The sequence below is a fragment of the Pelophylax lessonae genome, assembly GCF_965119305.1.
Source record: "Pelophylax lessonae genome assembly, chromosome: 2".
Lineage (NCBI taxonomy): Eukaryota > Metazoa > Chordata > Amphibia > Anura > Ranidae > Pelophylax > Pelophylax lessonae.
In genome coordinates, this window is record NC_138769.1 from 606750736 (window position 1) to 606776575 (window position 25840).

The 25840-nt window shown below is 43.4% G+C and overlaps 1 protein-coding gene across 1 annotated transcript in view; it reads right to left on the bottom strand.

The window, feature by feature from the left end:
- TNS2 (tensin 2) overlaps nt 1-25008 on the bottom strand; it is a 323653-nt gene extending 298645 nt beyond the window's left edge. Inside the window, exon 1 of the mRNA XM_082248162.1 lies at nt 24851-25008. Coding sequence (XP_082104288.1) covers nt 24851-24925 — 75 coding nt within the window. The 5' untranslated portion in view covers nt 24926-25008. The remainder of the gene's footprint in view (nt 1-24850) is intronic.
- Nucleotides 25009-25840: the final 832 nt, after the last annotated feature.

Genomic DNA, 25840 nt, shown 5'->3' on the forward strand with positions numbered 1-25840 from the left:
TTTTTGTTTTTTTTCTGAGGTTTACAACCTCTTTAACCGCTTGCCGACCGCCGCAAGTAGATATACTGCGGCGGTCAGCTCCTCACAGGAAATGTGACGTATATATACGTCACTAGCCTGTGAGGCTCCGGGGAGCGAGCGCGCGCCGCCAGCGGCACGCTCCCGTGCGGTCACGGACCCCCCCCGCGCGTGTGACCGGCGGACCCGATGTCCGCCGCTCACTCTGCGATCCCCTGCCTGTCATTCTCCCCTGTGTAGAAACACTGATCATACAGTTCTACTATGTAGGACCGTTGATCAGTGTAACTACAGCTCAAGTCACAGCCAATCACAGTTAGAATCACGCCCCTAGGGACACACACAGCCCCTCCCTCTCAAATAAAGTTAATCCCTTCACTGCCAGTGTATTTTTACAGTAACATAGCACTGATTACTGTAGAAATGTCACTGGTAACCCCAAAAGTGTCAAAAATGTCAGTCAAGGGTCCAATCTGTCCGCCCCAATGTTGCAGTACCGCAAAAAAAAACGCAGATCGCCGCCATTACGCGTTAAAAAAAAAAACAACAAAAATGACAAAAATCTTTCCCTTTGTTAGTAAACGCAATAACTTTTGCGCAAACCAATCAAAATACGCTTTTTGCAATTTTTTTTTTACCAAACATATGTAGCATAAAACAAATTGTCCGAAAATGTTAAAAAATTTTGATTTTTACTTTTTTTTTGGGGGGGGAATTTCATATAAAAAATGTGAAAAATATTGTTATTTTTGCAAAATTGAAGCTCTTTTTTTGTTTATAGCGCGTGATCAAAAAATCGCACAGGTGATCAAATACCACCAAAAGAAAGCTCTGTTTGTGGGAAAAAAAGGACGTCAAATTTGTTTAGGTACAGCGTCGCACGACCGCGCAATTGTCCGTTAAAGTCACGCAGTGCCGAATCGCAAAATACCCCCTGGTCTTTTAGCAGCCAAATCCTACGGGGCTTAAGTGGTTAAAGTGGAATTTCACTCTCCCAATCAACATTGATTATTTCTAATCCTCATGCTGCTAGCATTAGTAAATAGGGAAGTATATTATATTTGTTTTTTTTATATTTCTTCAGTTACTTCCTGGTTTCTTGCCTAGGCAGGAGGGGAGGGGAGGAGGAGGGGTTTTCTCAGCTAAGCACACTCTCTTGTATGCATACTTGAGCTAAGGGCAGGAAGTAAAAGCTACATGAATCATCTGCCTTTACTCAAGATGGCCACGGCCAGAAATGCTGGGAGGTGATTTTCAAAGGGATTTCTCAGCAAAAAAAAGCACAGAGACATGGGGGGATGGGGGAGTTTGCTTTGAATAAAAAAAATGAATTAAATAGCGTTTTTGGTTTGTGGTGCTCAGATGCAGTGAAGATCCGCTTTAAGCCCATTATTAGCCGCAGCCCAATTTCTACTTTAGGTACGTCACCAGCGCATGCGCGATATGTCCGTCATCCACTGCAAGATCTGTGTACCATCAGTTAAGACGACCCCCTCCTGTGCCAGCGTCATCATTACTTGCGGCATAGCTATTCAATATCATGAGAGGCTTTCATTACAGAGAGTGGCCAGAAACAGTATCATTCTGGATGCAGAAAGGAATACCCAAGATTGTGTGGGCTTCGGCCGGGATATATTAAAGTGAAAGTAAGGGAAAGAAAACTTCTAATGCAAGCTTTTCTGGGAAATCATATAGCGATGTGCATTTTCATGATTTGAACTTTTGCCCATAAGTTTTTTTCTATTCATGGTGGCTGGGTTTAATACCGCTTTAAGGGCCTTCTTCCTTTGTGTAGTCATTTACCAGTAAATCAGAAGTGCACATATCAAGTGCTGAGAAGAAAGCCACCGCACACCCAGGGGATCACTGGTATCCACATTTATTAGAAAGGTCTTCTCAAGATGGACATTGACAGCCCTCATCTAGGACCGCTCCTCTAACGTTTCACCAATAGGGCCTAATTATAGTACAACAAATGGCAACCACCCCAACCTATAACTGGCTTTTTCAGCAAGGAGCACATGGAAGGGCAACATGACCAAAACAACAAACAAACATTCCCAGCTCACTTACCAGCCAGTCAGCAACAAACCAAATTGACCTTGTCTAACAGTTCACGTTAAAACCAAGGGGTCCCTACGACAGAATTCAACCAAATGATCAAATTCTATTGAGCATGGATGGCCATACACTGAGCAAAATTTGACAGGTCCCTGCCAAATTTTAATGAGTCTATGTCCAGCTTATGAATATCTTTGTTAACTACTCTAAACTCTACACCCGTTGACTCTTGGGATATTTCGTCAGAAATCCCAGGAGTCTTCAGGCTTTTTTTTTTTTTTTTTTTTGGTGGGGGAGAGCTGGAGGAGGGCAGAGGAGAGCTGGAGAAAGGCGGAGGGAAGCTGGAGGAGGGTGGAGAAGAACTGCAAGAGGGCAGAGGGAAGCTGAAGGAGGGAAGATGGAGGAGGGTGGAGAAGAGCTAGAGAAGGGCAGAGGAAAGCTAAAGGAGGATGAGAAGAGCTGAAGGAGGGCAGAGGGAAGCTGAAGGAGAGTGGAGAAGAGCTTGAGAAGGACAGAGGGAACATGAAGGAGGGCACAGATGAGTTGGAGGAGAGCAAAGGACAGTGGAAGATGGGACAAGATGGGCCAAGACAGGCAAAGGATGTACGGAGACAATGTGTAGTGCCCAAGTTCAGACTGCAATGTGTACTACGCATGCGTGGACTGTGCAACCACAGAGAAGCGTCATGAATTTCCTGGAAAAATGAGGACACTGGTTTCAGCTGCCCTCAGTTAAAATGGCCACCATTAAATTTTTGCTGAGTGTAGTTACAGCCTGCTATTTACACATAAAAATGGCCGATTTAGAACAATGAATTAGATAAATCACATCACCAAGGTTTTTACATGATGCATGTATTTTTTCTTTTAAAGTGTGACTGAAGTTCCTCTTTATTTACATGCACAGTATTCACAAAGGAATGGCAGGCTTTATAAAAGGAGACGTGTGTGAATCCAAGAGGTCTATGGGCAGAGTAATGGGTAAAAGGAAAGGTGCACTATTGATGTTTTAGTTATAGGTAGAGCCATGACATCTTATCCATCCCAGATTATCCAACAAAAGAGATCTACCGACCATAATTTCCTGACTCCCTTCCTATCCAACTGGGAGTTTTAGGTGTCCCTGCCAACCTTTGCGTTTTTCAGTTCCTAAATTTTATATTCACATAACATAAAAATAAATAAAAAATCCAATAAAGTGAGTGGATCTCCTCATAATATCCCCAGCAGGTGTGCCGACCTGAGAACTCAAGAACGGAGATCTTAGCTGTCCACAAGACATATAAAAACTGTCAAGTAGTTTCATTCTCCAATATATACTAAAAACTCTAATAGTTTTTGATGGACTGAACCCTTAATAACCTAAATCTAGATAATTAGATGTAAGGAGGGTGTATGTACGCAGCATAGGTCTGTAAGCGTCATGAGCTTCCTTAGGACACCACCTACAATACTGCCTTATTACATAATATGTTGACATTTCATTTAGCTGTCATATAACTCGTTGACAAGCTTAAACAATAAAAGGTCATATCCTAGCAGCAAGCATCCATCTGCCAATATTTATCCTTATGAAAAAGATGCAGCTGCATTTGTCTACAATTTTTTCTTCAAGCTATCTTCTGAACAGTGTCACTTTTATCATCACCAGCAGCAAAATGAATCCTCGTGTTCAGTAGATACCACTCTAAAGCAGTTAATCCTTCTTCATGCCTGGATCCTAACACTGCATGCTATTATGGCACACAAAAACGAAGACAAATAGCTGCATCTTATAGGCAATCAAATGGCAAGTCAATCTGACCTTCTATGAAGTAACAATCCTCCACAAGAGTCAGAACATTGATTAGCTGCTTTAGTAAATTTTAAACAGTTGTCGATTGTTCTTTGTTTAGAGATAAACTGATACTTGCCTGGCACTGTCCAGAGGATGGATTTATTAGGACCACCACAAACATTATTATTATTATTAATAATATTATTATTATATAGAATTTATATTGCGCCAACAATTTGTCCAGCGCTTCACAACATAAGGGCAGACAGAACAATGACAATACAATTTAATACAGTAGGAATCACTTACACCCCTTGTAGTACAGTGCCTTGCGAAAGTATTCGGCCCCCTTGAACTTTGCAAACTTTTGCCACATTTCAGGCTTCAAACATAAAAATATAAAACTGTAATTTTTTGTGAAGAATCAACAACAAGTGGGACACAATCATGAAGTGGAACAAAATTTATTGGATATTTCAAACTTTGTTAACAAATAAAAAACTGAAAAATTGGGCGTGCAAAATTATTCAGCCCCTTTACTTTCAGTGCCGCAAACTCTCTCCAGAAGTTCAGTGAGGATCTCTGAATGATCCAATGTTGACCTAAATGACTAATGATGATAAATAGAATCCACCTGTGTGTAATCAAGTCTCCGTATAAATGCACCTGCACTGTGATAGTCTCAGAGGTCCATTTAAAGCGCAGAGAGCATCATGAAGAACAAGGAACACACCAGGCAGGTCCGAGATACTGTTGTGGAGAAGTTTAAAGCCGGATTTGGATAAAAAAAGATTTCCCAAGCTTTAAACATCCCAAGGAGCACTGTGCAAGCGATAATATTGAAATGGAAGGAGTATCAGACCACTGCAAATCTACGAAGACCTGGCCGTTCCTCTAAACTTTCAGCTCATACAAGGAGAAGACTGATCAGAGATGCAGTCAAGAGGCCCATGATCACTCTGGATGAACTGCAGAGATCTACAGCTGAGGTGGGAGACTCTGTCCATAGGACAACAATCAGTCGTATACTGCACAAATCTGGCCTTTATGGAAGAGTGGCAAGAAGAAATCCATTTCTTAAAGATATCCATAAAAAGTGTTGTTTAAAGTTTGCCACAAGCCACCTGGGAGACACACCAAGCATGTGGAAGAAGGTGATCTGGTCAGATGAAACCAAAATCAAACTTTTTGGCAACAATGCAAAACGTTATGTTTGGCGTAAAAGCAACACCATCCCCACTGTCAAACATGGTGGTGGCAGCATCATGGTTTGGGCCTGCTTTTCTTCAGCAGGGACAGGGAAGATGGTTAAAATTGATGGGAAGATGGATGGAGCCAAATACAGGACCATTCTGGAAGAAAACCTGGAGTCTGCAAAAGACCTGAGACTGGGACGGAGATTTGTCTTCCAACAAGACAATGATCCAAATCATAAAGCAAAATCTACAATGGAATGGTTCACAAATAAACATATCCAGGTGTTAGATTGGCCAAGTCAAAGTCCAGACCTGAATCCAATCGAGAATCTGTGGAAAGAACTGAAAAGTGCTGTTCACAAACGCTCTCCATCCAACGTCACCGAGCTTGAGCTGTTTTGCAAGGAGGAATGGGCAAAAATTTCGGTCTCTCGATGTGCAAAACTGATAGAGACATACCCCAAGCGACTTACAGCTGTTATCGCAGCAAAAGGTGGCGCTACAAAGTATTAACTTAAGGGGGCTGAATAATTTTGCACACCGAATTTTTCAGTTTTTTATTTGTTAAAAAAGTTTGAAATAACCAATAAATTTCGTTCCACTTCATGATTGTGTCCCACTTGTTGTTGATTCTTCACAAAAAATTACAGTTTAATATCTTTATGTTTGAAGCCTGAAATGTGGCAAAAGGTCACAAAGTTCAAGGGGGCCGAATAATTTCGCAAGGCACTATATATGACATTTAGCCTGGTGGTTTCTTATGCTACTTTTAAAGTTTAGAAATTCAGAATTGACTTATTTCCTTAATGTTTTACCTTTAAAATCTAAGAAGAACCAATGCTACCAAAAAGTGCACCTTCATCAAATTAATTAATGGGCTAAAATATTTCTCAGCTCCCACAGAAGTCTAGAAGCTACTAGACTGGACTGCCTGGCTCCTAAATTCTGCATTAAAGCTCATCTCCATGCTGAAATCAAAATTCAAGCAAGTGTTGTAGAGTTCAATGTTCATCTGTCAAAAAAGATCAGGCAGTACTGTCATGATCAAGCCAGTACTGCCAGTTTCAGTGCCACACAGCTCTGCCCACTCCCACTCCCTATCGGTTTTGCTAGGCACCCTAATATGATCCAGTGTACCCAAAGGCCACACCAGAGGAGGTTACTGGTGGTGAGTGATGCTATCAACAGCTTTTTTTTTTTAAAAGAAGTTCTAAAGTTCTAGAGAAAGGTTTAGTAAAATGAAAAAGGAGTAATTATTGTAGAGGAAGGGAGGGTGTATTAAGGCCAAAAAGAAAGTATGCCTGGAGAGGAGCTTTAATTTTCTTATGTTGTTAACTTATACCTTTGGCATAGATAAATACCACCAACAACATCAAACAAAAGCCAAAATGAGATTGGCTTTCTATAGGTAATAATTGGGAGCAAGCTATAAACAGTAGCTTCTGTTGGGAATACATATGAACTCTCATAAGTTTTGGTAACAGACACCTGTTCCTAAAATTACTAGATAACCACCACCACCCACAACACCCTTGAGCTCAGTGCTACTTGAGAATGCCTATATATATGGTGAGCTATGAGGTCAACATCCACACTAGTTAACACCTGATCTTTTTTAGTCTACAAACTGCACCAAAGGAGGTTTGACATGGCCTAAAGACAATTAATCAAGGAGCCAAACAAAATGATAACATGGAGTTGTACTTTAAAGGGCCCACTTACCACAATAAAGTAAAACAATCAAGTATTGGCTTCTGCAGTGGAAAAAAAAAGATCATCAATGCAACTCATTTAAAAAATTGGATGTCAACTCAGGTGCATTTCAAGCACATCAATGTGAATGAAACACAGCGTGGTGCATTGACTCTCATAGCATTGCACAATAGACACATGGAGACAGCACTTTTAAGGTACATTACATATTTTGTTTCTATGTGTGACTACTGTTCTTCTGTAAATTCACTACAATGATATCTGCTGTGCAAAAACGCACCAAAATCATGGAGAGTATGCCAGACATGCTCTGTCCAATAGATATCCATATTGAGTGAAAACAGGATCTACAGTAAAACTGAGCAGATACCATGTGTATGGGCCACCTAAAAGTGTTGGTGCACCTAAAACTTGCATTTTAACCTAAGGTAGGTAATAGCATGTTGAATAATATACGCTATCTCTCCTAAGATGAGAATTTTGGCTCCTAAATATTGTGGTATATGTACCTGCCATGCGTATTAAAATAGAGTCTCACTCTTTTCACTTGAATTCACTTTTCTTTATTTAGAAACATTCTTCTATAATAGGAGGAGTGAAAGTCGGTGGTGGGAGCACCATTAGAGCAATATCACCTTCCAAGAGGTATACGAAACCCGTTTGGCAATGCAAATAACTTGTGTTGATCTGTATAAGATGGCTCTGTATAAGTTCAAAATCACTTTAGTAAGAGTTTATATAGGACTGAGGACTCCCTCCTCACTTCCATTTAACAGTGCTGGGTCAAACACCAGCACTGTCACATGAGAAGAAAGGGAATGAATCACATGCTTCTCTATGCCTGGAAATACCAAGTATTTTCCACATTCCCAATGGCTGAACAGAGCTGTGGGGGAATTAGGGAAAGGAAATGTATGTTTTGCAGGAAAGGAAGGAATAAAAGCAATCCTTTTGCTAGAACCCTGCATGGGCAAGGCACAGGTTTCATTTAAAGTGCTCCCACTGCAACGTTTATTTCTGGCCGGCCGAGCATCTTCTTTCCAATGCCTGCAAGTGTGCAGTAGAACTCAATAGACTTTAATAGGGACATGTGCTAAAAGGGTAAGGAAAAAGTCTCCTTAGCCACTTAGCTGGTTTTAGTTGGTGATTGGGCATGCATGCATGAATCAAATGCAAATCAATCTTCAAAATTCCATCTAAGGCCGGCCATACACGGATCCAATCTCGGCCAGTTCCTGCTGAACCATTATTGGGCAGGCTGAATGTACCAAGTTGATTGATCAATCAACTTAGGAACAACCAGCCTGCCGGATTCACTTCTGATTATCGCAAGCGGTTGCTATAGCCGCTAGCAATAACCACTATCTTGCTTGGAAGGAGGGATTCCCCTGTCAGCACTGTGTTGATAGGGAAATCATGTGGTTGCAGGAAACACCCGTGGTTGCAGGAAATAAATTTGCACCATCTATGGGCTGCCTAAAGCAACTGATTTTTCCATGTCCAGATGAATGGCTGGGGGGTGCTAGCAGGGATATACAGTAAAATGCTCAAAGGCATAGCAATCATCATTCAAATCACTGTAACAATCATCGAATGATTAAATTTACTGTTTATAATGGATGGCACTCAACTAATTTAAGCAGGGGTACCTAAGGGCTCTTTCACACTGTGTGTCCGTCGGACGGACTCCATTTATCTCAGCGGGGGATCGATCCGCCAATCCCCCGCTGAGCAGGAGAATGACAGCTGTTCTCCGCACTGAGACGCAGAGACACAACTGTCAGAGCCCCATACATCTCTATGGGGGAATCGGATGGGAACGGACCGTCGGTCCGTCCAGATTTGATAGGGTTTCCATCCTTCCAGATTTGACGGATTGGATCGGATGTCAGCGGACATGTCTCCGCTGACATCCGATGCCCCATATAGATGCATGGGGGGACCGTTCAGATTCGCCAAAAAAACTGACAGGCGGATCTGAACGGTCCACCTGTGTGAAAGGGGCCTTAATGTTTCAATCCAAAAACCCAAATAAGAAAATTGTTACCTTACGGGGCCCCAACAAGAGAATTAATTCCATAATATTAGCAAACCCTCACAAAGTCAAATCAATGGTCGTATAATAAATTAAAAAGAAAAACACATACAAACAGTAAACACATTTGTTTCCATTCAACTATAAGCCTCGGTTCACACTAGGGCGACCTGGTCACCTCACAGGTCGCCGCAGGTCGCCTCCCATAGGGAAGCTGCGGATCCATTCTAATAGGAGCGACACAAGTCCCTCCGACCTAGAAAAAGGGTCCGGAGCTTCTTTGGGGCGACCAGGAGGCGACCGCCATAGACTTCAATGTTATGAAGTCCGTGGCGGCCGCTCCGAGGTCGCGGCGCGCTACTCGCACCGCGATCTTGGAGGTCGCCCCTGGAAGTAGCGTCGCGGTAGTGTGAACCGGCGCTAATTCTCAATGTGTTCTCATTTGTTCGCAAAAAAGTGAATTGTTAATAAAACAATAACTATTATATATGTATGTATATAGTTATAATAGCTAGAATAATCGATTCCCAAGACTCATCCCAATGTAAATACTTATACATGTACCAAAACTATTTAAAGTTGAATTCCAGGCAGATACAAAAGATATAATGCAGTTCTGTATTTATAATATATATATATATATAAGTTTTGTAATACAGGTAGTCCAAATACCTAAATTCGACTCAGTATCAGTCTCTCTCAGTCCCTGTCTGTGTAATTTGCTTTGGGTCCCGCATTGCCCTCATTTTAGTACCTCATATGTCTCTGTGCTATCATTGTGCTATATCACTTGCCACTGATTTCAAACTTGGACAAACCAGGCTACACAGTCAGGAGGTGACCGATGACAAACACATCCATGACCCAAATTCAAATTGACCCATAAGGGTTTTTTTACGAAAGCTGAAAAGTGTAAAATCAGTCTTACTTCTGCAGAGAAACCAATCAGCTTCCAGGTTTTATTGCCAAAGCTTAATTGAACAAGCTGAGATTAGAAGCTGATTGGTTTCTCTGCAGAAGTAAAGCCCCGTACACACGTACCGATGGTCGGCTTACAAATGTTCCTCTTTTCTCCCCGGGATGTCGGTGTCTGCTGAAAAGTGCAAAGACAGCACAAGGACAGCACAAGAATTTTGTCCGCCGACTGCAGAAGTGATGTCATGTAATGGTTAACTTTCCCTGTGTTTTCTATTTTCTGAGCATGCCCAGTCTTGCAAATCTGCGGTCTGTCGGCCGAATTGTGTACTGACAGGCGAACAATCGTCCGTTCTGGTGTCGGCATACAAATATTTTCATGTTTGCACGAAAGACTTTTGTCCGCGGATTGTGCGCAGACATCTGTCGGAGGCACCATACTAACACGCGTACAATCGGCAGATCCTTCGTCCACCGACGTTTGTATGCCGACGATCGGTACGTGTGTACGGGCCTTAAGACTGATTTTACACTCACCAAATTATGTAAATAAACCTCATAGTTTATAAAAAAAACCCTGGGGTTGATTTACTAAAACTGGAATGTGCAAAATCTGGTGCAGCTGTGCCAATCAGGTTCTAACGTCAGCTTGTTAAATTAGGCCCCTACATTAAGCCCTCGTTCAAACTAAACACGGCTTTGAAATCGTGTGATTCAAAGCCGCATTTCAGTCCAACTTTGGGGGTGACTTGAAAGACGTCTGTGCAGGTTCATTCACAGATGTCTATTGAAATTGCCCCCGAAGTCACTAAAAGTTGTACAGGAATTACTTTTGGAAATTGGTGTGGCGCTGCAAAGTCGGCATCCTACTGATTGTGACTTTCCAATTGCTTCCAAGTAACAAGAAAACCCGGCTCGGCCGTAACCTTACTCATAAGCATCACCTGCTATGAGTAAGGTTATAGCCGAAACGCATTAGCATTATACCATGTTGTACACTGCTGTCATGCTAGATTTAATTGCATCAAAAGGAAGCATTTGTGTTCCGGCTTTTCTTGTTACTTGGAAGCAATTGCGTGCATCTGGACGCTGCAGCCTGAGCACGACACTCAGTTCCACATTCATTTCACTATGCAGTAGAGCTAGGGTGAGTTTGCATCTAGACTTTCCAATTGCCGGCAATAGGCTGCGATTTGACCTGTCAAATTGCATCAATGTGAACTAGAGCTAAAACCTGGAAGCTAATTGTTTTTTTGCAGAGCTGCACCAGATTTTACACTCTCCAGTTTTAATAAATCAACCCCACTGTTTTAAAGCCGTAGTCCACCCAAGCGTGATAATGTATTATTAGTGGACACTGGTTGGCCTAATAAGTCCCCGGCTCGTATTTGTGTCTTGGATACTCCAACAGTCAGTAAAGCCCCATACACACGCATCGAAAATTGGCAGGGAATTTTTGTCTATGATGCTTCCGACAACCGACTTTTCGGCCGAAAAAAATCTGGTGTGCAGACTATAAAATTGTTGTTGGCTGTCAAAACACGGCCGATTTTCGTGCAGTCAGTACTGATTTCGACAGGGAAAAATATTATGAGCAAGACTGGGCATGCTCGGAGAAGAAAGAACACAAAGAAAGCAAACCAACACACGACGTCACTTCAGAAGCAGATTTTTGTTGGGCGAGAAAATTCGTGTGCAGTCTAGGCACATTCCAACCAACAAAACACCACTCTAGACAAAAGACGGACGATCAGTCGGCCGATAATCGTTGCGTGTGTACGGGGCTTAAGATACCAATGCCATAAATCTGACTCTGTTGTCCTGGGACCAGTGTTAATTTCGTCGACTAAAACCGACTAAAACGTTTTCGTCGACTAAATTAACTCAATTTTAGTCGACTAAAATACGACTAAAACTAAAACAATTCAAATGACTAAAATATGACTAAAACTAAAATGGCATTTTAGTCTTAAGACTAAAATACGACTAAAACTAAAATGGCATTTTAGTCAAACTAAATCGAAATTTCTTTCCAAAATTAACACTGGTGCATGCTCAAAGCTTAATACCATAAATAATAACATATTAGATTTTTCACTCCAGGACCAGCAGTAGTATATAATGAGTTTGGAAATTGTAGAGAAATGCTTAAATAATGCATTACAAATTACAACTGAACTACACCCATTCGATTATAGATGACTAAAATGAGTTTTAGTTGACTAAAATGTAGGACGTTTTAGTCGACTAAAATGTACTGGAGTTTTAGTCGACTAAATACGACTAAAACTAAAACACTTGCAGAAGACTAAAATGGGACTAAAACTAAAATGCCATTTTAGTTCTAAGACTAAGACTAAAACTTAATTTAAATTTGCTGCCAAAATTAACACTGCCTGGGACAAGAGTTCTAGTTTTCATGATATAAAATAAATTAAAAAACCCAACCATGTGAGTGATCCCCCCTAGCACTAACCAAGGCAGGTGTCAAACTTGAGTATTGAATCACAGAGATCTCCCCAATAGTGTCCCCAAGAGATTTAAGGAACCTTCTGGTGGAATAACTCTCCAGCACTGCCAAAAACTGAAGGATCTGGTTGGGATGAACTGATCCTTTACGGTTACAGGATGGAGATGTTACTAATCTAAGCATCATGAAATATCCATAGATGGAGCGAACCTCCACCAATCTGTGAAAAAGCAGCCCGTCGTATTTCTGGAGAATCTGAGTCTTCTGAGAGTGTTTACAGAAAAGAGACAGGAAGCTTACACTGTGTTATGTTTTATGTAGGATGATGGAAATTGGTGTATATACCGGGGCTGCCACTGCACATCATTCCTTCCTGAAGGACCCCTACAATCACGTCACAGACCGCAATGTCTCTCAGAGTATACACAGGACATAGCAGTGGCTGCATTACTAACAGACCCCCTCAGTTCTAACTCAGCTAAGCGAATACTCAACATAGTTTAATCCGTACACCCACCAGGACAGGCCTTCCCCAACCACACTCTTGCTATTCATATTCATGTGCAGAAAGAGTTATTAAAAGGCCTCTTTGTGTAAGGAGATTGTGAAGACCAAAAAGTCAGATATATCTACATACAGGGATGCAAAATACTTCTTCTTCGTCTTTACAGAGGATAGCCAAATGCAAGCAGACATCTATATAAGGATGATGGGTTGGGGGTAGAGCTGCAAGATTCTGGATAAAATGAGAATTGCATTTTTTTAGCTTAGAATTTAAATCACGATTCTCAGTGTATCATCTTTTACGTTTTACAAAATTGAGCTAACTTTACTGTTTAGTTGTTTTTTTAATTAATTGAAGTGTATTTTTGCCCAAAAATGTTGTTTAAAGACTGCTGCGCAAATACAGTGTGACAGAAAATATTGCAACGACCACCATTTTATTTTATAGGGTCTCTATTGAAAAAACATAAAATGTTTGGGGTAAGTATGTAATTTTTTAGCAAAAAATACTGATTTCAACTTGTAAGCAACAGAAAAAGGCTTAGTGCCAGTTCACACTATAGCGATAGCAGACACTGCATGGGATTCGCACCGCACTGCTATGCAAATCAAATGCGATGTCTGTGCGATACAAATTTAGCCATACAGATTATATGGCTGAATATGTCTCATATTTGGACCAAAGTCATGCAGGACCCCGCACCAGAATCGGAGTGCATAGGTGTTCACACCTGTGCGATCCAATTCATGTCCGAACTGACAGTTCGCACTGCGATATGCGAACTAATCTGGGGGTGTCATTAACTTTGTATTGACACCCCCAGCAGTTCGCACATGCAAGTGTGAACTGCCTGCGACTTGGGTGCGATGCGGGAACCCTGCATTCACACTGTTCACACTAGGAACTGCATGTGAATTGCACAGGAACGATGTGCAAGTCTTGTGCAATTCACATGCAGTTCTGTGCAGTATGACTTCAGCCCTATTCATTCTGAATCGGCTGAAATCGCACCACACCAGAAGTAGTGCATGCACTTCTTTTTTAAATGCATGGCAACCACATCACATGGTATTTTTGTACCATGCAATCCAGTGCAGGCCGGTGCGGACAAGCGCACTAAGTTTGCAACCTGTGTTTGGGGTGTCGTAAATTTTGCACTGACCCCCTGCAGCAGATCGCAAGGGTAGTGCCATTGAAATGGGTTGCAGGACTTCGCACAAGAAAAAGGCTTTCCCACAGTGCATTCTAGTGCAAATGGGCCCTAACGCCTAATACACACTTAATCAAAACTGACAGCTCAGGTCAGAGCCACTGTACTAACCATCCAATGTTAGTACTGCAATCTCCACGCGCTGAGCTATTGTGTTCTGACAGGGGGACGGCCCCCCACCAGAACACTCCGGTCAGCGTTCTCAGTCATTGGTCATTTTCCAGCATGCTCATCTGACAGAAGCCGGCCAAATCGGTCTGGCCGCCATACTCACGGCCGAATATCAGCAGATTTTTATTGAACTGGCCGATGCCGTCCAGCATTAGGCCCATGTGCTTAAGTTTGTTCCTTTTCAACTTCCTTTAACAGACCAAGCTGTCCCGCAAAAATGGCAGTTAGAAGGTTGGGGCAAACCATTTACCATTGACAGGGGTGCTTGCAATGGTCAGCTTTTATTCACCTTATATAAAACTTTTAACCCTAAAAACATGAAAAATTGTTTGTTGAAACTGCTTATAAAGTGTTATCTGGAGATCAGCTTTAATTTGTTTATCAAGTCATCTAAATGTGCTAATGTATTTAGCACATCTAAATCAATTACACATCCAAAAATTGTGATGCTAGAATACAGTGCTGCTGACACTGTCTGTGAAAATTGTACAGTTCTGTAAGGCTCCATTCACACCTGAGCGTATAGTTTTCAGGCGTTTTTTCAGTTCTTTTTTAGGCTTTTTTGGGCTTTTTTTCAGGCATTTTATCAGGTGTTTTTTTGCAGGTGTTTGAAAGCAGGCATTGACATCTAACAAAAACACATGTAATCAGCCAAAAAAGAAGCTCATGTAGTTTTTTGAGCTTCAGACGTTTTGTTTCCGGCGACAAAACGCTCATATGTGAACATGGGCCATTGAAATGAATGGGATTTTGCTTGTTGAGCATTTTGAGACTTCAGAGATGAGCGTTTTATAAGCTGGAAAACACTCAGGTGTGAACAGGGCCTAAAACAATACACATCTTAAAGGCATTTCCTAAAAATGTATGTTAGAGAGTTGATTTTTTTTCCATTCTGCTCCCAAAATCACATTAACCTTCCTAGCGGTATTCCCGAGTGTGACTCGGGGTAAGATTTTAGTGCCAAAAGCGGTAACCCCGAGTCACACTCGGGGTAGCGCTAAGAAGATCGCTGGATGCTGGAGGAGGTTTTACTTACCTTTTCTCCGGGATCCAGCGAAGACTGCCAGCGGTGTGCGGCGGCGGAGCTCTCTCCCGATCGTCTGCGAGCCCCGGCTTCCGTCTCCGGCGACGTGACGTCCGCCGGGGGGTGGAACCGGCGGCAAATTCGAATGTAAAATGCACCAAACACACTGATATCGTTCAAAATAAAATAAAATCACATTACATTACCCCCCAGTGCCCTTTCCTGCAGTTTTACTGTACTTTTTATGTAAATATATGTATATATATATATATACATATATATACAGTATATATGTATATATACGTATATATATACACATATACATACATATATATATATATATATATATATATACACACACACACACATATTATATATATATATATATATATATATACACATATATATGTATATATATATATATATATATATATATATATATATATACGTATATATATATATATACACGTAATTCTTGTGAATGAGCAGCCCAAACCAACTGTATACATTATATATATATATATATATATATATATATATATATATATATATATATACGTATATATATATATATATAATATATATATAATATATGTATACATAATATATGTATACATACATATATATATATATATATATATATATATATATATATAATATGTATAATAAATGTATACAGTTGGTTTGGGCTGCTCATTCACAAGAATTACATGCTTTCAGCACCTAAAATAATGGTACCGCTTTCAGCACCTAAAATCCAAAAGAATCATACCGCCAGGGAGGTTAAAAGGAGCCCCCTCTTATTGTTGTAAACCTTAATTTGCTTTGTTAAATGTCCCCCATAGCACTGCCAATCTCTCCATGTCATTTTTTGACAATAGCTTGCCTATTCGCTCTAAATATGGCCAGAATGTAGTATCAAACTTCCCCCTCAGACTTCAATAGGGTTTGCAGTTAAATTTAGGTTCAATGGATTTTCAGCAGGATTCAATGAACTCCCACAAATCAAACCAGGCCAGATTATCTTATATTTTCTTTTTTATATATATCCCTAGTAATAAGCAAATATGGCCACGTCATGTACATTTACCATTATAAACCTAGACACAAAACATGATTTTATTTTAACATTAACATATTGAATGGCTAGGATTAACTCGTTTCTTAGTAAGGTTTAATAAAACAAGTCCATCTATTTCAAACAATAGTAGAGAAATCAACTTATCTCTTGCGCAAATTTAGCTAAAAAAAAAAAATACATTAAAGGACTATAAATTCCTTTTAAAGTACCCTTCAGCTCCTACCTGGGAGTGCTGGATACCAGTCTTTATAGGTTTGCTAATTGTAGCCTTGTTTACATCCTTTGCTACAGCAGTGTATTCCAAGAATATGCTGTATATATCTATGTGCCATCCATAAGTACACTATATTGTCCAAAGTATTGGGACTGAATTTACACACATATGAACTTTAATGGCATCTCAGTTTTAGTCCGTAGGGTTCAATATTGAGTTGGCCCACCCTTTGCAGCTATAACAGCTTTAACTCTTTTGTGAAGGCTGTCCACAAAATTTAGGAATGTGTCTATGGGAATGTTTGACCATTCATCCAGAAGCGCATTTGTGAGGTCAAGCACTGATGTTGGACTAGAAGGCCTGGCTTTCAGTCTTCGCTCTAATTCATCCCAAAGGTGTTCCATCGGGTTGAGGTCAGGACTCTGTGCAGGCCAGTCAAGTTTCTCCACCCTAAACTTGCTCATCCATGTCTTTATGGACCTTGCTTTGTGCACTGGTCCAAATCATTTGGTGGAAGGGGGATTATGGTGTGGGGTTGTTTTTCAGGGGTTGGGCTTGGCCCCTTAGTTCCAGTGAAAGGAACTCTTAAGGCATCAGTATACCAAGATATTTTGGACAATTTCATGCTCCCAACTTTGTGGGAACCATTTGGGGATGGCCCCTTCCAGTTCCAAACATGACTGTGCACCAGTGCACAAAGCAAGGTCCATAAAGACATGGATGAGTGAATTTGGGGTGGAGGAACTTGACTGACCTGTACAGAGTCCTGAAGTTTGTTTCTTGCCATGTCGCCTGCCTTCAGATGCAGCTTGTCACTTGCCACGTCGCCTGCCACCAGATGTGGATTGTCACTTGCCACTTTGCCTGCCACCAGATGCTGATTGTGACTTGCCACGCTGCCTCCCTCCAGATGCAGCTTGTCACTCCATTGTGGCAGCACTAGTCCATTGAGCACAGAGACAGGACTCTGTGTAGTGGTAGGTTCTGAGTGAGGGCAGGAGAGCGGTGATTTGGGGTGGGCAGTGATAGATGATGTAATCTCTCTCTGCTCCCGCTGCACCTCTGAAACTGAGGAGGTCCAGCTGTGAGAGTCTGCTCGCCCACCGCACATCTGACAGTGCAGCCTTCGAGGCCCGGCTGGAGACAGGACATGACCCAGGACAAGTTGGGGACTCCTGTGATAGAACACCTTGGGATGAATTAGAGTGGAGACTGTGAGCCAGGCCTTCTGGTCCAACATCAGTGCCTGGCTGCACAAATGCGCTTCTGGAAGAATGGTCATACATTCCCATAGACACACTCCTGAACCTTATGAATAGCCTTCCCAGAAGAGTTAAAGCTGTTATAGCTGCAAAGGGTGGGCCAACTCAATATTGAACCCTACGGATTAAAACAGGGATTCCATTATTGATTATGTGCAGGCATCCCAATACTTTTGACAATATAGTGTATATGCACAAAGCTACTCTTACCTTGGGGGGGGGGGGATAAAAAAATTCTAGGGATGATGGGGGAGTACACTGTCTATTTTTATGTGCCATTTGTTTGTGTTTGCATGGCGCTACTCTTATCTTGGTTAGGAGCACTAAAGAAATCCAATAGACAATAGAAGAGTACATGGTCTTTTATCTTGGGGGCACACTAAAGAAATCTAGGGACGATGGGGAAGTGCATGGTCTATGTTTCATCTATATGTATGGGCACAATGATACTCTTATTTTAGGGTGGGCACCAAAGAAAACCGGGGACAATAGTGGAGTACACTTTCTACATATATTGCCTATCTGTATGTATGTGCACAATGCTATTCTTATCTTGGGAGGGGGGTACTAGTAAAATCTAGGGACAATAGGGGAGTACACTGTCTACATTCAGTGGTAGGATTCAGCCGATTTCCACAGAACCGGTTACTAAATATTTGGAAGTTCGCAGAACTGCCTTGTGACCATCTGTATATCATTCGCTGACCGCTCTGCTGCTCTCTCTGTCCTCTGTCCCTGCTTGTGGCCACGGCGGCTGCGCTCTCTCTCTGCAGGCAGGCGGCCGGAGCCCACACACTGCACTGGTTGCTAGGCTAGAGCCACTTAGCGTCTAGCAACCAGTGACGTCGCCCCTTTCTCCTCCAGGCCACCGCACCGCCGCCTCCCAGACAATCCCCGCCTATTACAATTTGGCTCTAGTAGGCTTCAGGAAAGGGTGGACCCGGGACGCAGGGCAGTGCACCCCAAGCCCACCCATTGTGTGACAATAGCGAAAGAAAATTCACTATTGTCACACGGATCCTCCTCCTGGCCAATCAGGAAGCGGGTCTGAGACCCGCTTCCTGATTGGCCGAAAGGCAAACACCAAGCCATTGGCCGAGGAGGAGGCGGGAGGACTCGAGGAGACGTAGGGACTGAAGAGAAGAAGCCGCCGCTACAACAGGTAAGTCAAGTGCACTGATCTCGGGGGGGGGGGCTTGGCAAGTTGGCACGCTGTTCACTCTGCATTGAAGGGGGCACGCTGGTCTCTGCATTGAAGGAGGCACGCTGGTCTCTGCATTGAAGGGGGCACGAATGATGATCTCTGCATTGAAGGGGGCACAAATGATGATCTCTGCATTGAAGGGGGCACGAATGATGATCTCTGCATTGAAGGGGGCACGCTGGTCTCTGCATTGAAGGGGGCACGCCGCACGCTGGTCTCTGCATTGAAGGGGGTACGCCGCACACTGGTCTCTGCATTGAAAGGGGGCATGATGATCTCTGCATTGAAAGGGGGCACAATGATCTCTGCATTGAAAGGGGGAACGCAGCACGCTGGTCTCTGCATTGAAAGGGGGCACGCTGGTCACTGTGCATTGAAAGGGGGCACGCTGGTCACTGTGCATTGAAAGGGGGCACGCTGGTCTCTGCATTGAAGGGGGCACGCTGGTCACTGCATTGAAGGGGGCACACTGGTCACTGCATTGAAAGGGGGCACGCTGGTCTCTGCATTGAAGGGGGCACACTGGTCACTGCATTGAAAGGGGGCACACTGGTCACTGTTTTGAAGGGGGCACCCTGGTCACTGTGCATTGAAATGGGGCACGCTGCTCACTGTGCATTGAAAGGGGGCACGCTTGTCACTGTGCATTGAAAGGGGGCACGCACACTGGTCACTGCATTGAAGGGGGCACAGACGCTGGTCACTGCATTGAAGGGGGCACGCTGGTCACTGCATTGAAGGGGGCACGCTGGTCACTGTGCATTGAAAGTGGGCACGCTGGTCATTGTGCATTGAAAGGGGGCACACTGGTCCCTGTGTATTGAAAGGGGGCACGCTGGTCATTCTGCATTGAAGGGGGCACGTTGGTCTCTGCATTGAAGGGGGCACGCCGCACGCTGGTCTCTGCATTGAAGGGGGTACGCCGCACACTGGTCTCTGCATTGAAAGGGGGCACGATGATCTCTGCATTGAAAGGGGGCAGCTGGTCTCTGCATTGAAACATTGAAAGGGGGCACAATGATCTCTGCATTGAAAGGGGGAACGCAGCACGCTGGTCTCTGCATTGAAAGGGGGCACGCTGGTCACTGTGCATTGAAAGGGGGCACGCTGGTCACTGTGCATTGAAAGGGGGCACGCTGGTCTCTGCATTGAAGGGGGCACGCTGGTCACTGCATTGAAGGGGGCACACTGGTCACTGCAATGAAAGGGGGCACGCTGGTCTCTGCATTGAAGGGGGCACACTGGTCACTGCATTGAAAGGGGGCACACTGGTCACTATTTTGAAGGGGGCACCCTGGTCACTGTGCATTGAAATGGGGCACGCTGCTCACTGTGCATTGAAAGGGGGCACGCTTGTCACTGTGCATTGAAAGGGGGTACGCACACTGGTCACTGCATTGAAGGGGGCACAGACGCTGGTCACTGCATTGAAGGGGGCACGCTGGTCACTGCATTGAAGGGGGCACGCTGGTCACTGTGCATTGAAAGTGGGCACGCTGGTCATTTTGCATTGAAAGGGGGCACGCTGGTCCCTGTGTATTGAAAGGGGGCACGCTGGTCATTCTGCATTGAAAGGGGGCATGCTCGTCACTGTGCATTGAAAGTCGGAACTGGTTATTAAAATTTTTGAATCCCACCACTGTCTATATCTATATGCCATCTATATGAATTTTCACAATGCTACTCTTATCTTGGGGGGGGGGGGGGGAGCACTAAGGAATTTTAAGGGACAACAGTGAAATGCACAGTATCTGACAAAAGTGAGTACACCCCTCACATTTTTGTAAATATTCTGTTATATCTTTTCATGTGACAACACTGAAGAAATTACACTTTGCTATATTGTAAAGTAGTGAGTGTACAGCTTGTATAACAGTGTAAAATTGCTGCCCCCTCAAAATAACTCAACACACAGCCATTAATGTCTAAACCGCTGGCAACAAAAGTGAGTACACCCCAAAGTGAAACTGTCCGAATTGGGCCCAATTAGCCATTTTCCCTCCCCTGTGTCATGTGACTTTTTAGTGTTACAAGGTCTCAGATGTGAATGGGGAGCAGGTGTGGTAAATTTGGTGTTATCGCTCTCACTCTCTCATACTGGTCACTGGACGTTCAACATGGCACCTCATGGCAAAAAACTCTCTGAGGATATGAAAAAAAGAATTGTTGCTCCACATAAAGATGGCCTATGCTATAAGAAGATTGCCAAGACCCTGAAACTGAGCTGCAGCACGGTGGCCAAGATCAAACAGCGGTTTAACAGGACAGGTTCCACTCAGAACAGGCCTCATCATGGTCGACCAAATAAGTTGAGTGCACGTGCTCAGCATCATATCCAGAGGTTGTCCTTGGGAGAAAGACGTATGAGTGCTGCCAGCATTGCTGCAGAGGTTGAAGGGGTGGGGGGTCAGCCTGTCAGTGCTCTCAGACCATATGCCGCACACTGCATCAAATTGGTCTGCATGGGTGTCGTCCCAGAAGGAAGCCACTTCTAAAGATGATGCAGCAGAAAGTCTGCAAACAGTTTGCTGAAGAACAGCAGACTAAGGACATGGATTACTGGAACCATGTCCTGTGGTCTGATGAGACCAAGATAAACTTATTTGGTTCAGATGGTGTCAAGTGTGTGTGGCAGCAACCAGGTGAGGAGTACAAAGACAAGTGTGCCTTACCAACAGTCAAGCATGGTGGTGGAGGTGTCATGGTCTGCGGCTGCATGAGTGCTGCCGGCACTGGGGAGCTCCAGTTCATTGAGGGAATCATGATTGCCAGCATTTAGACTGGGCCACAGGGCAGTATGCCAACATGATAACAACCGCAAACACATCTCCAAGATGACCACTGCCTTGCTAAAGAAGCAAAAGGTGGAGGAGTGCAAGGTCTCTAACATCCACCCGCTCTGTGATGTCATCATGGGGGAGTGGAAGAGAATAGGGGAGTACAATGTCCATATCTATGTGTCATCCATACACATGTGCATAATGCTATTCTTATTTCTTAGCTTGGGGGTGGACTACAAAAACTTAGGGGCAATAATAGAGCCCAATCTCTAAATCTATTTGTCATCCATATGTATGTGAACAATGCTATTTTTATTTTGAGGGGGCACTAAAGAAATCCACCCCGACAGATGAACTTCATATGAGATCCATCCTCTGGTGGCATCTTGCTGAGATCTGTTCGGAGTTGAACTGTGATGATCTAATAGCTCTGCCTTCCTACAATGACCATATATCCACCAAACATCATCATCTTCTTCTCATCACCTCTATACCCCATCTGACATCCAGACTGAACTCAGACAACAAGCAGAGCCTTGTCACCCACCCATCATATACAATAATATAGACAAAACACTGGGACAAATATTTTTATAATCTTATCCGTCAATTATAATAGTAATAAATATTAATACTGTAGAAATAATAATACAAATACATTTCTCATCACATGTAAAAAAAATATAATGTCCCGAAATGTAACTGGTTTTATCTGGGTATGTGTTGAATATTGAGGACAGATGCCGGTGACAGAATCCGCAGACTCTGCCCATACACAATGGGGTGGGCTTACAAAAGGGCAAATAGACTCTTCAAAATGCAAGGGGATTTGCTCCAGAGCTTAGTACATGAGGTGAAACTTACATTCTAAAGAATATGCAGTTACAGCTTTTTTTTCTTGCACATGACTGATGGAACTTAGCAGAGCTTCCCCTTATTTACTAAGATCTGGCCCTGGCAGCCAGTAACCCATAAGTGTCCCAGCAATCCTCTCCTAAAATGGATATGTCAGGGATGTCACATCTGTACAATTATTAGGAGCCAGAGAGGGATCCAGTCCCATTAATCCTTCCCATATAAGCAGTATGTCAGGGTCCTCCCCTATATTGGATATGTCAGGGATGACACATCTGTACAACAAATAGGGGAGAGATCAGTCCCAGTAAAACAATCCTCCCCTATAATGGAAATGTCAGGAATCACATCTGTACAATTTCTATGAGAGGGATCAGTCCCAATAATCCTTCCCATATATGCAGTGTGTCAGGGTCCTCCCCTATATTGGATGTGTCAGGGATGACATCTGTACAATTGATAGGAGAGGGATCAGTACCAGTAATCCTCCCCTTATTTGAATATGTCAGACATGACACATGTGTACAATTATTAGGAGTCAGAGAGGGATCCAGTCCCAATAACCCTTCCCATATATGCAGTATGTCAGGGTCCTCCTCTATATTGGATATGTTAGGGATCACATATGTAAAATTTATAGGAGAGTGATCAGCCCCAGCAATCCTCCCCTATAATGAATATGTCAGGGATCACATCTGTACAATTTATAGGAGAGGGATCGGTCCCAGCAATCCCCCCTATATTGCATATGTCAGGGATCACATCTGTACAATATATAGGAGAGGGATCATTCCCAGTAATCCTCCCCTATATTGGATATGTCAGGGATCACATTGGTACAATTTATAGGAGTTGGATCGGTCCCAGCAGTCCTCCCCTATACTGGATATATCAGGGATGACACATCTGTACAATTATCAGGAGAGGGATCGGTCCCAGCAATCCTCCCCTTTATTGGGTATATCAGGGATCACATTTGTACAATTATCAGGAGAGGGATTGGTCCCAGCAGTCCTCCCCAATATTGGATATGTCAGGGATCACATCTGTATAATTATTAGGAGAGGGATCGGTCCCAGCAGTCCTCCCCTATATTGGATATATCAGGGATGACACATCTGTACAATTTATAGGATGGGGATCAGTCCCAGCAGTCCTCCCCTATATTGGATATATCAGGGATGACACATCTGTACAATTTATAGGAGAGGGATCGGTCCCAGCAGTCCTCCCCTATATTGGATAAATCAGGGATGACACATCTGTACAATTTATAGGAGAGGGATCAGTCCCAGCAGTCCTCCCCTATATTGGATATATCAGGGATGACACATCTGTACAATTTATAGGAGAGGGATCAGTCCCAGCAGTCCTCCCCTATATTGGATATATCAGGGATGACACATCTGTACAATTTATAGGAGAGGGATCGGTCCCAGCAGTCCTCCCCTATATTGGATATATCAGGGATGACACATCTGTACAATTTATAGGAGAGGGATCGGTCCCAGCAGTCCTCCCCTATATTGGATAAATCAGGGATGACACATCTGTACAATTTATAGGAGAGGGATCAGTCCCAGCAGTCCTCCCCTATATTGGATATATCAGGGATGACACATCTGTACAATTTATAGGAGAGGGATCAGTCCCAGCAGTCCTCCCCTATATTGGATATATCAGGGATGACACATCTGTACAATTTATAGGAGAGGGATCGGTCCCAGCAATCCCCCCTATATTGGATATATCAGGGATGACACATCTGTACAATTTATAGGATGGGGATCAGTCCCAGCAGTCCCCCCCCCCCCCCTATATTGGATATATCAGGGATGACACATCAGTACAATTATTAGGAGAGGGATCGGTCCCAGCAGTCCCCCCCCCCCTATATTGGATATATCAGGGATGACACATCAGTATGATTATTAGGAGAGGGTTCGGTCCCAGCAGTCCCCCCCCCCTATATTGGATATATCAGGGATGACACATCAGTACGATTATTAGGAGAGGGATCGGTCCCAGTAGTCCCTCCCCCCCCCCCCCCCCCCCCTATATTGGATAAATCAGGGATGACACATCTGTACAATAGAAGTCAGAGAGGGACCAGTCCCACCTCCATCATCTGCTGATCACAGTCCCCCCATACACCATACACTCCAAGCCTACCATGTCATTACACAGAACACATGTCAAGTTTCCTGAAAACTTTCTCAAAGTCCTCCAAGTAGGAGAACCCTTCCAGCCCTGAACAGGTTAATGGACAAAATTCGGGACAAGTTGACACCGCTGCCCCAAACTGAAGGCAGCGCATGTCGTCTGCAGATGTTGGGGGCTGCATGGAGTCAGTCAGTACCTCGGTCAGATGCATTGTCCTCTTGGTCCGTCCAGTCTCCGGTCCTCCCACCGCGCTGCTCCCCGCACAGCCCATACAGGACGAATAGCATTACCCGACACCGGGCTCTCCGCACCGCACACCGCTACACAGCCCGCACTCTGCTGGACAGCGAGCACAGCTCCGCCTAGGGGCGGGAGAGGAGGCTGCACCCTTCACCTATTACTGTCCGCTAATTAGATGATGTACACACTCCATTATATAATGACAGCTCCACTCCGGTGTGCTCTTCTATCTCACCCCTACATTGTCTATATAGATCAATCACTCCATTTATTTATCATTTCTTCCTGTGCAAAGTCCATCTCGTTTTGTGTTTAGGTGAAGAAGAACTACAACACGGAGATTAAAGTCACACCAAACACTGGTTTAAGAAATAAATAAATATATATATATATATATATAATTATTATTCAGGATTTATATAGCGCCAACAGTTTACGCAGTGGAGGGCCCTGCTCAGAAGAGCTTACAGTATACCCCTCACATTTTTGTAAATATTTTATTATATCTTTTCATGTAACAACACTGAAGAAATGACGACACTTTGCTACAATGTAAAGTAGTGATTGTACAGCTTGTATAAGGGTCCTTTCACACGGCCGCTCCGTGTTTCCGCAAATCATCCAATCCGTTTGCGGATGATTTGCGGACATAATGTAAGTGAATGGCACTGCGGGTGTCAGCGGAATACCATCCGCTGACAGCCGATTTTCCTCCTGTCAGTTCTGTTCCGTTTTTACGAATGGAACAGAACCCCATTTTTCCTTCCGTGTAAAAAACGGAAAGGAAGGAAAATCGGATGTCAGCGGTGTCATCCGCTGACATCCGCAGTGCCATATACTTACATTATGTCCGCATATCGTCCGCAAACGGATGGGATGATATGCGGGCACACGGAGCGGATGACAGAAATGTCATCCGCTCCGTGGAAAAAAAAAGTCCCGCAGC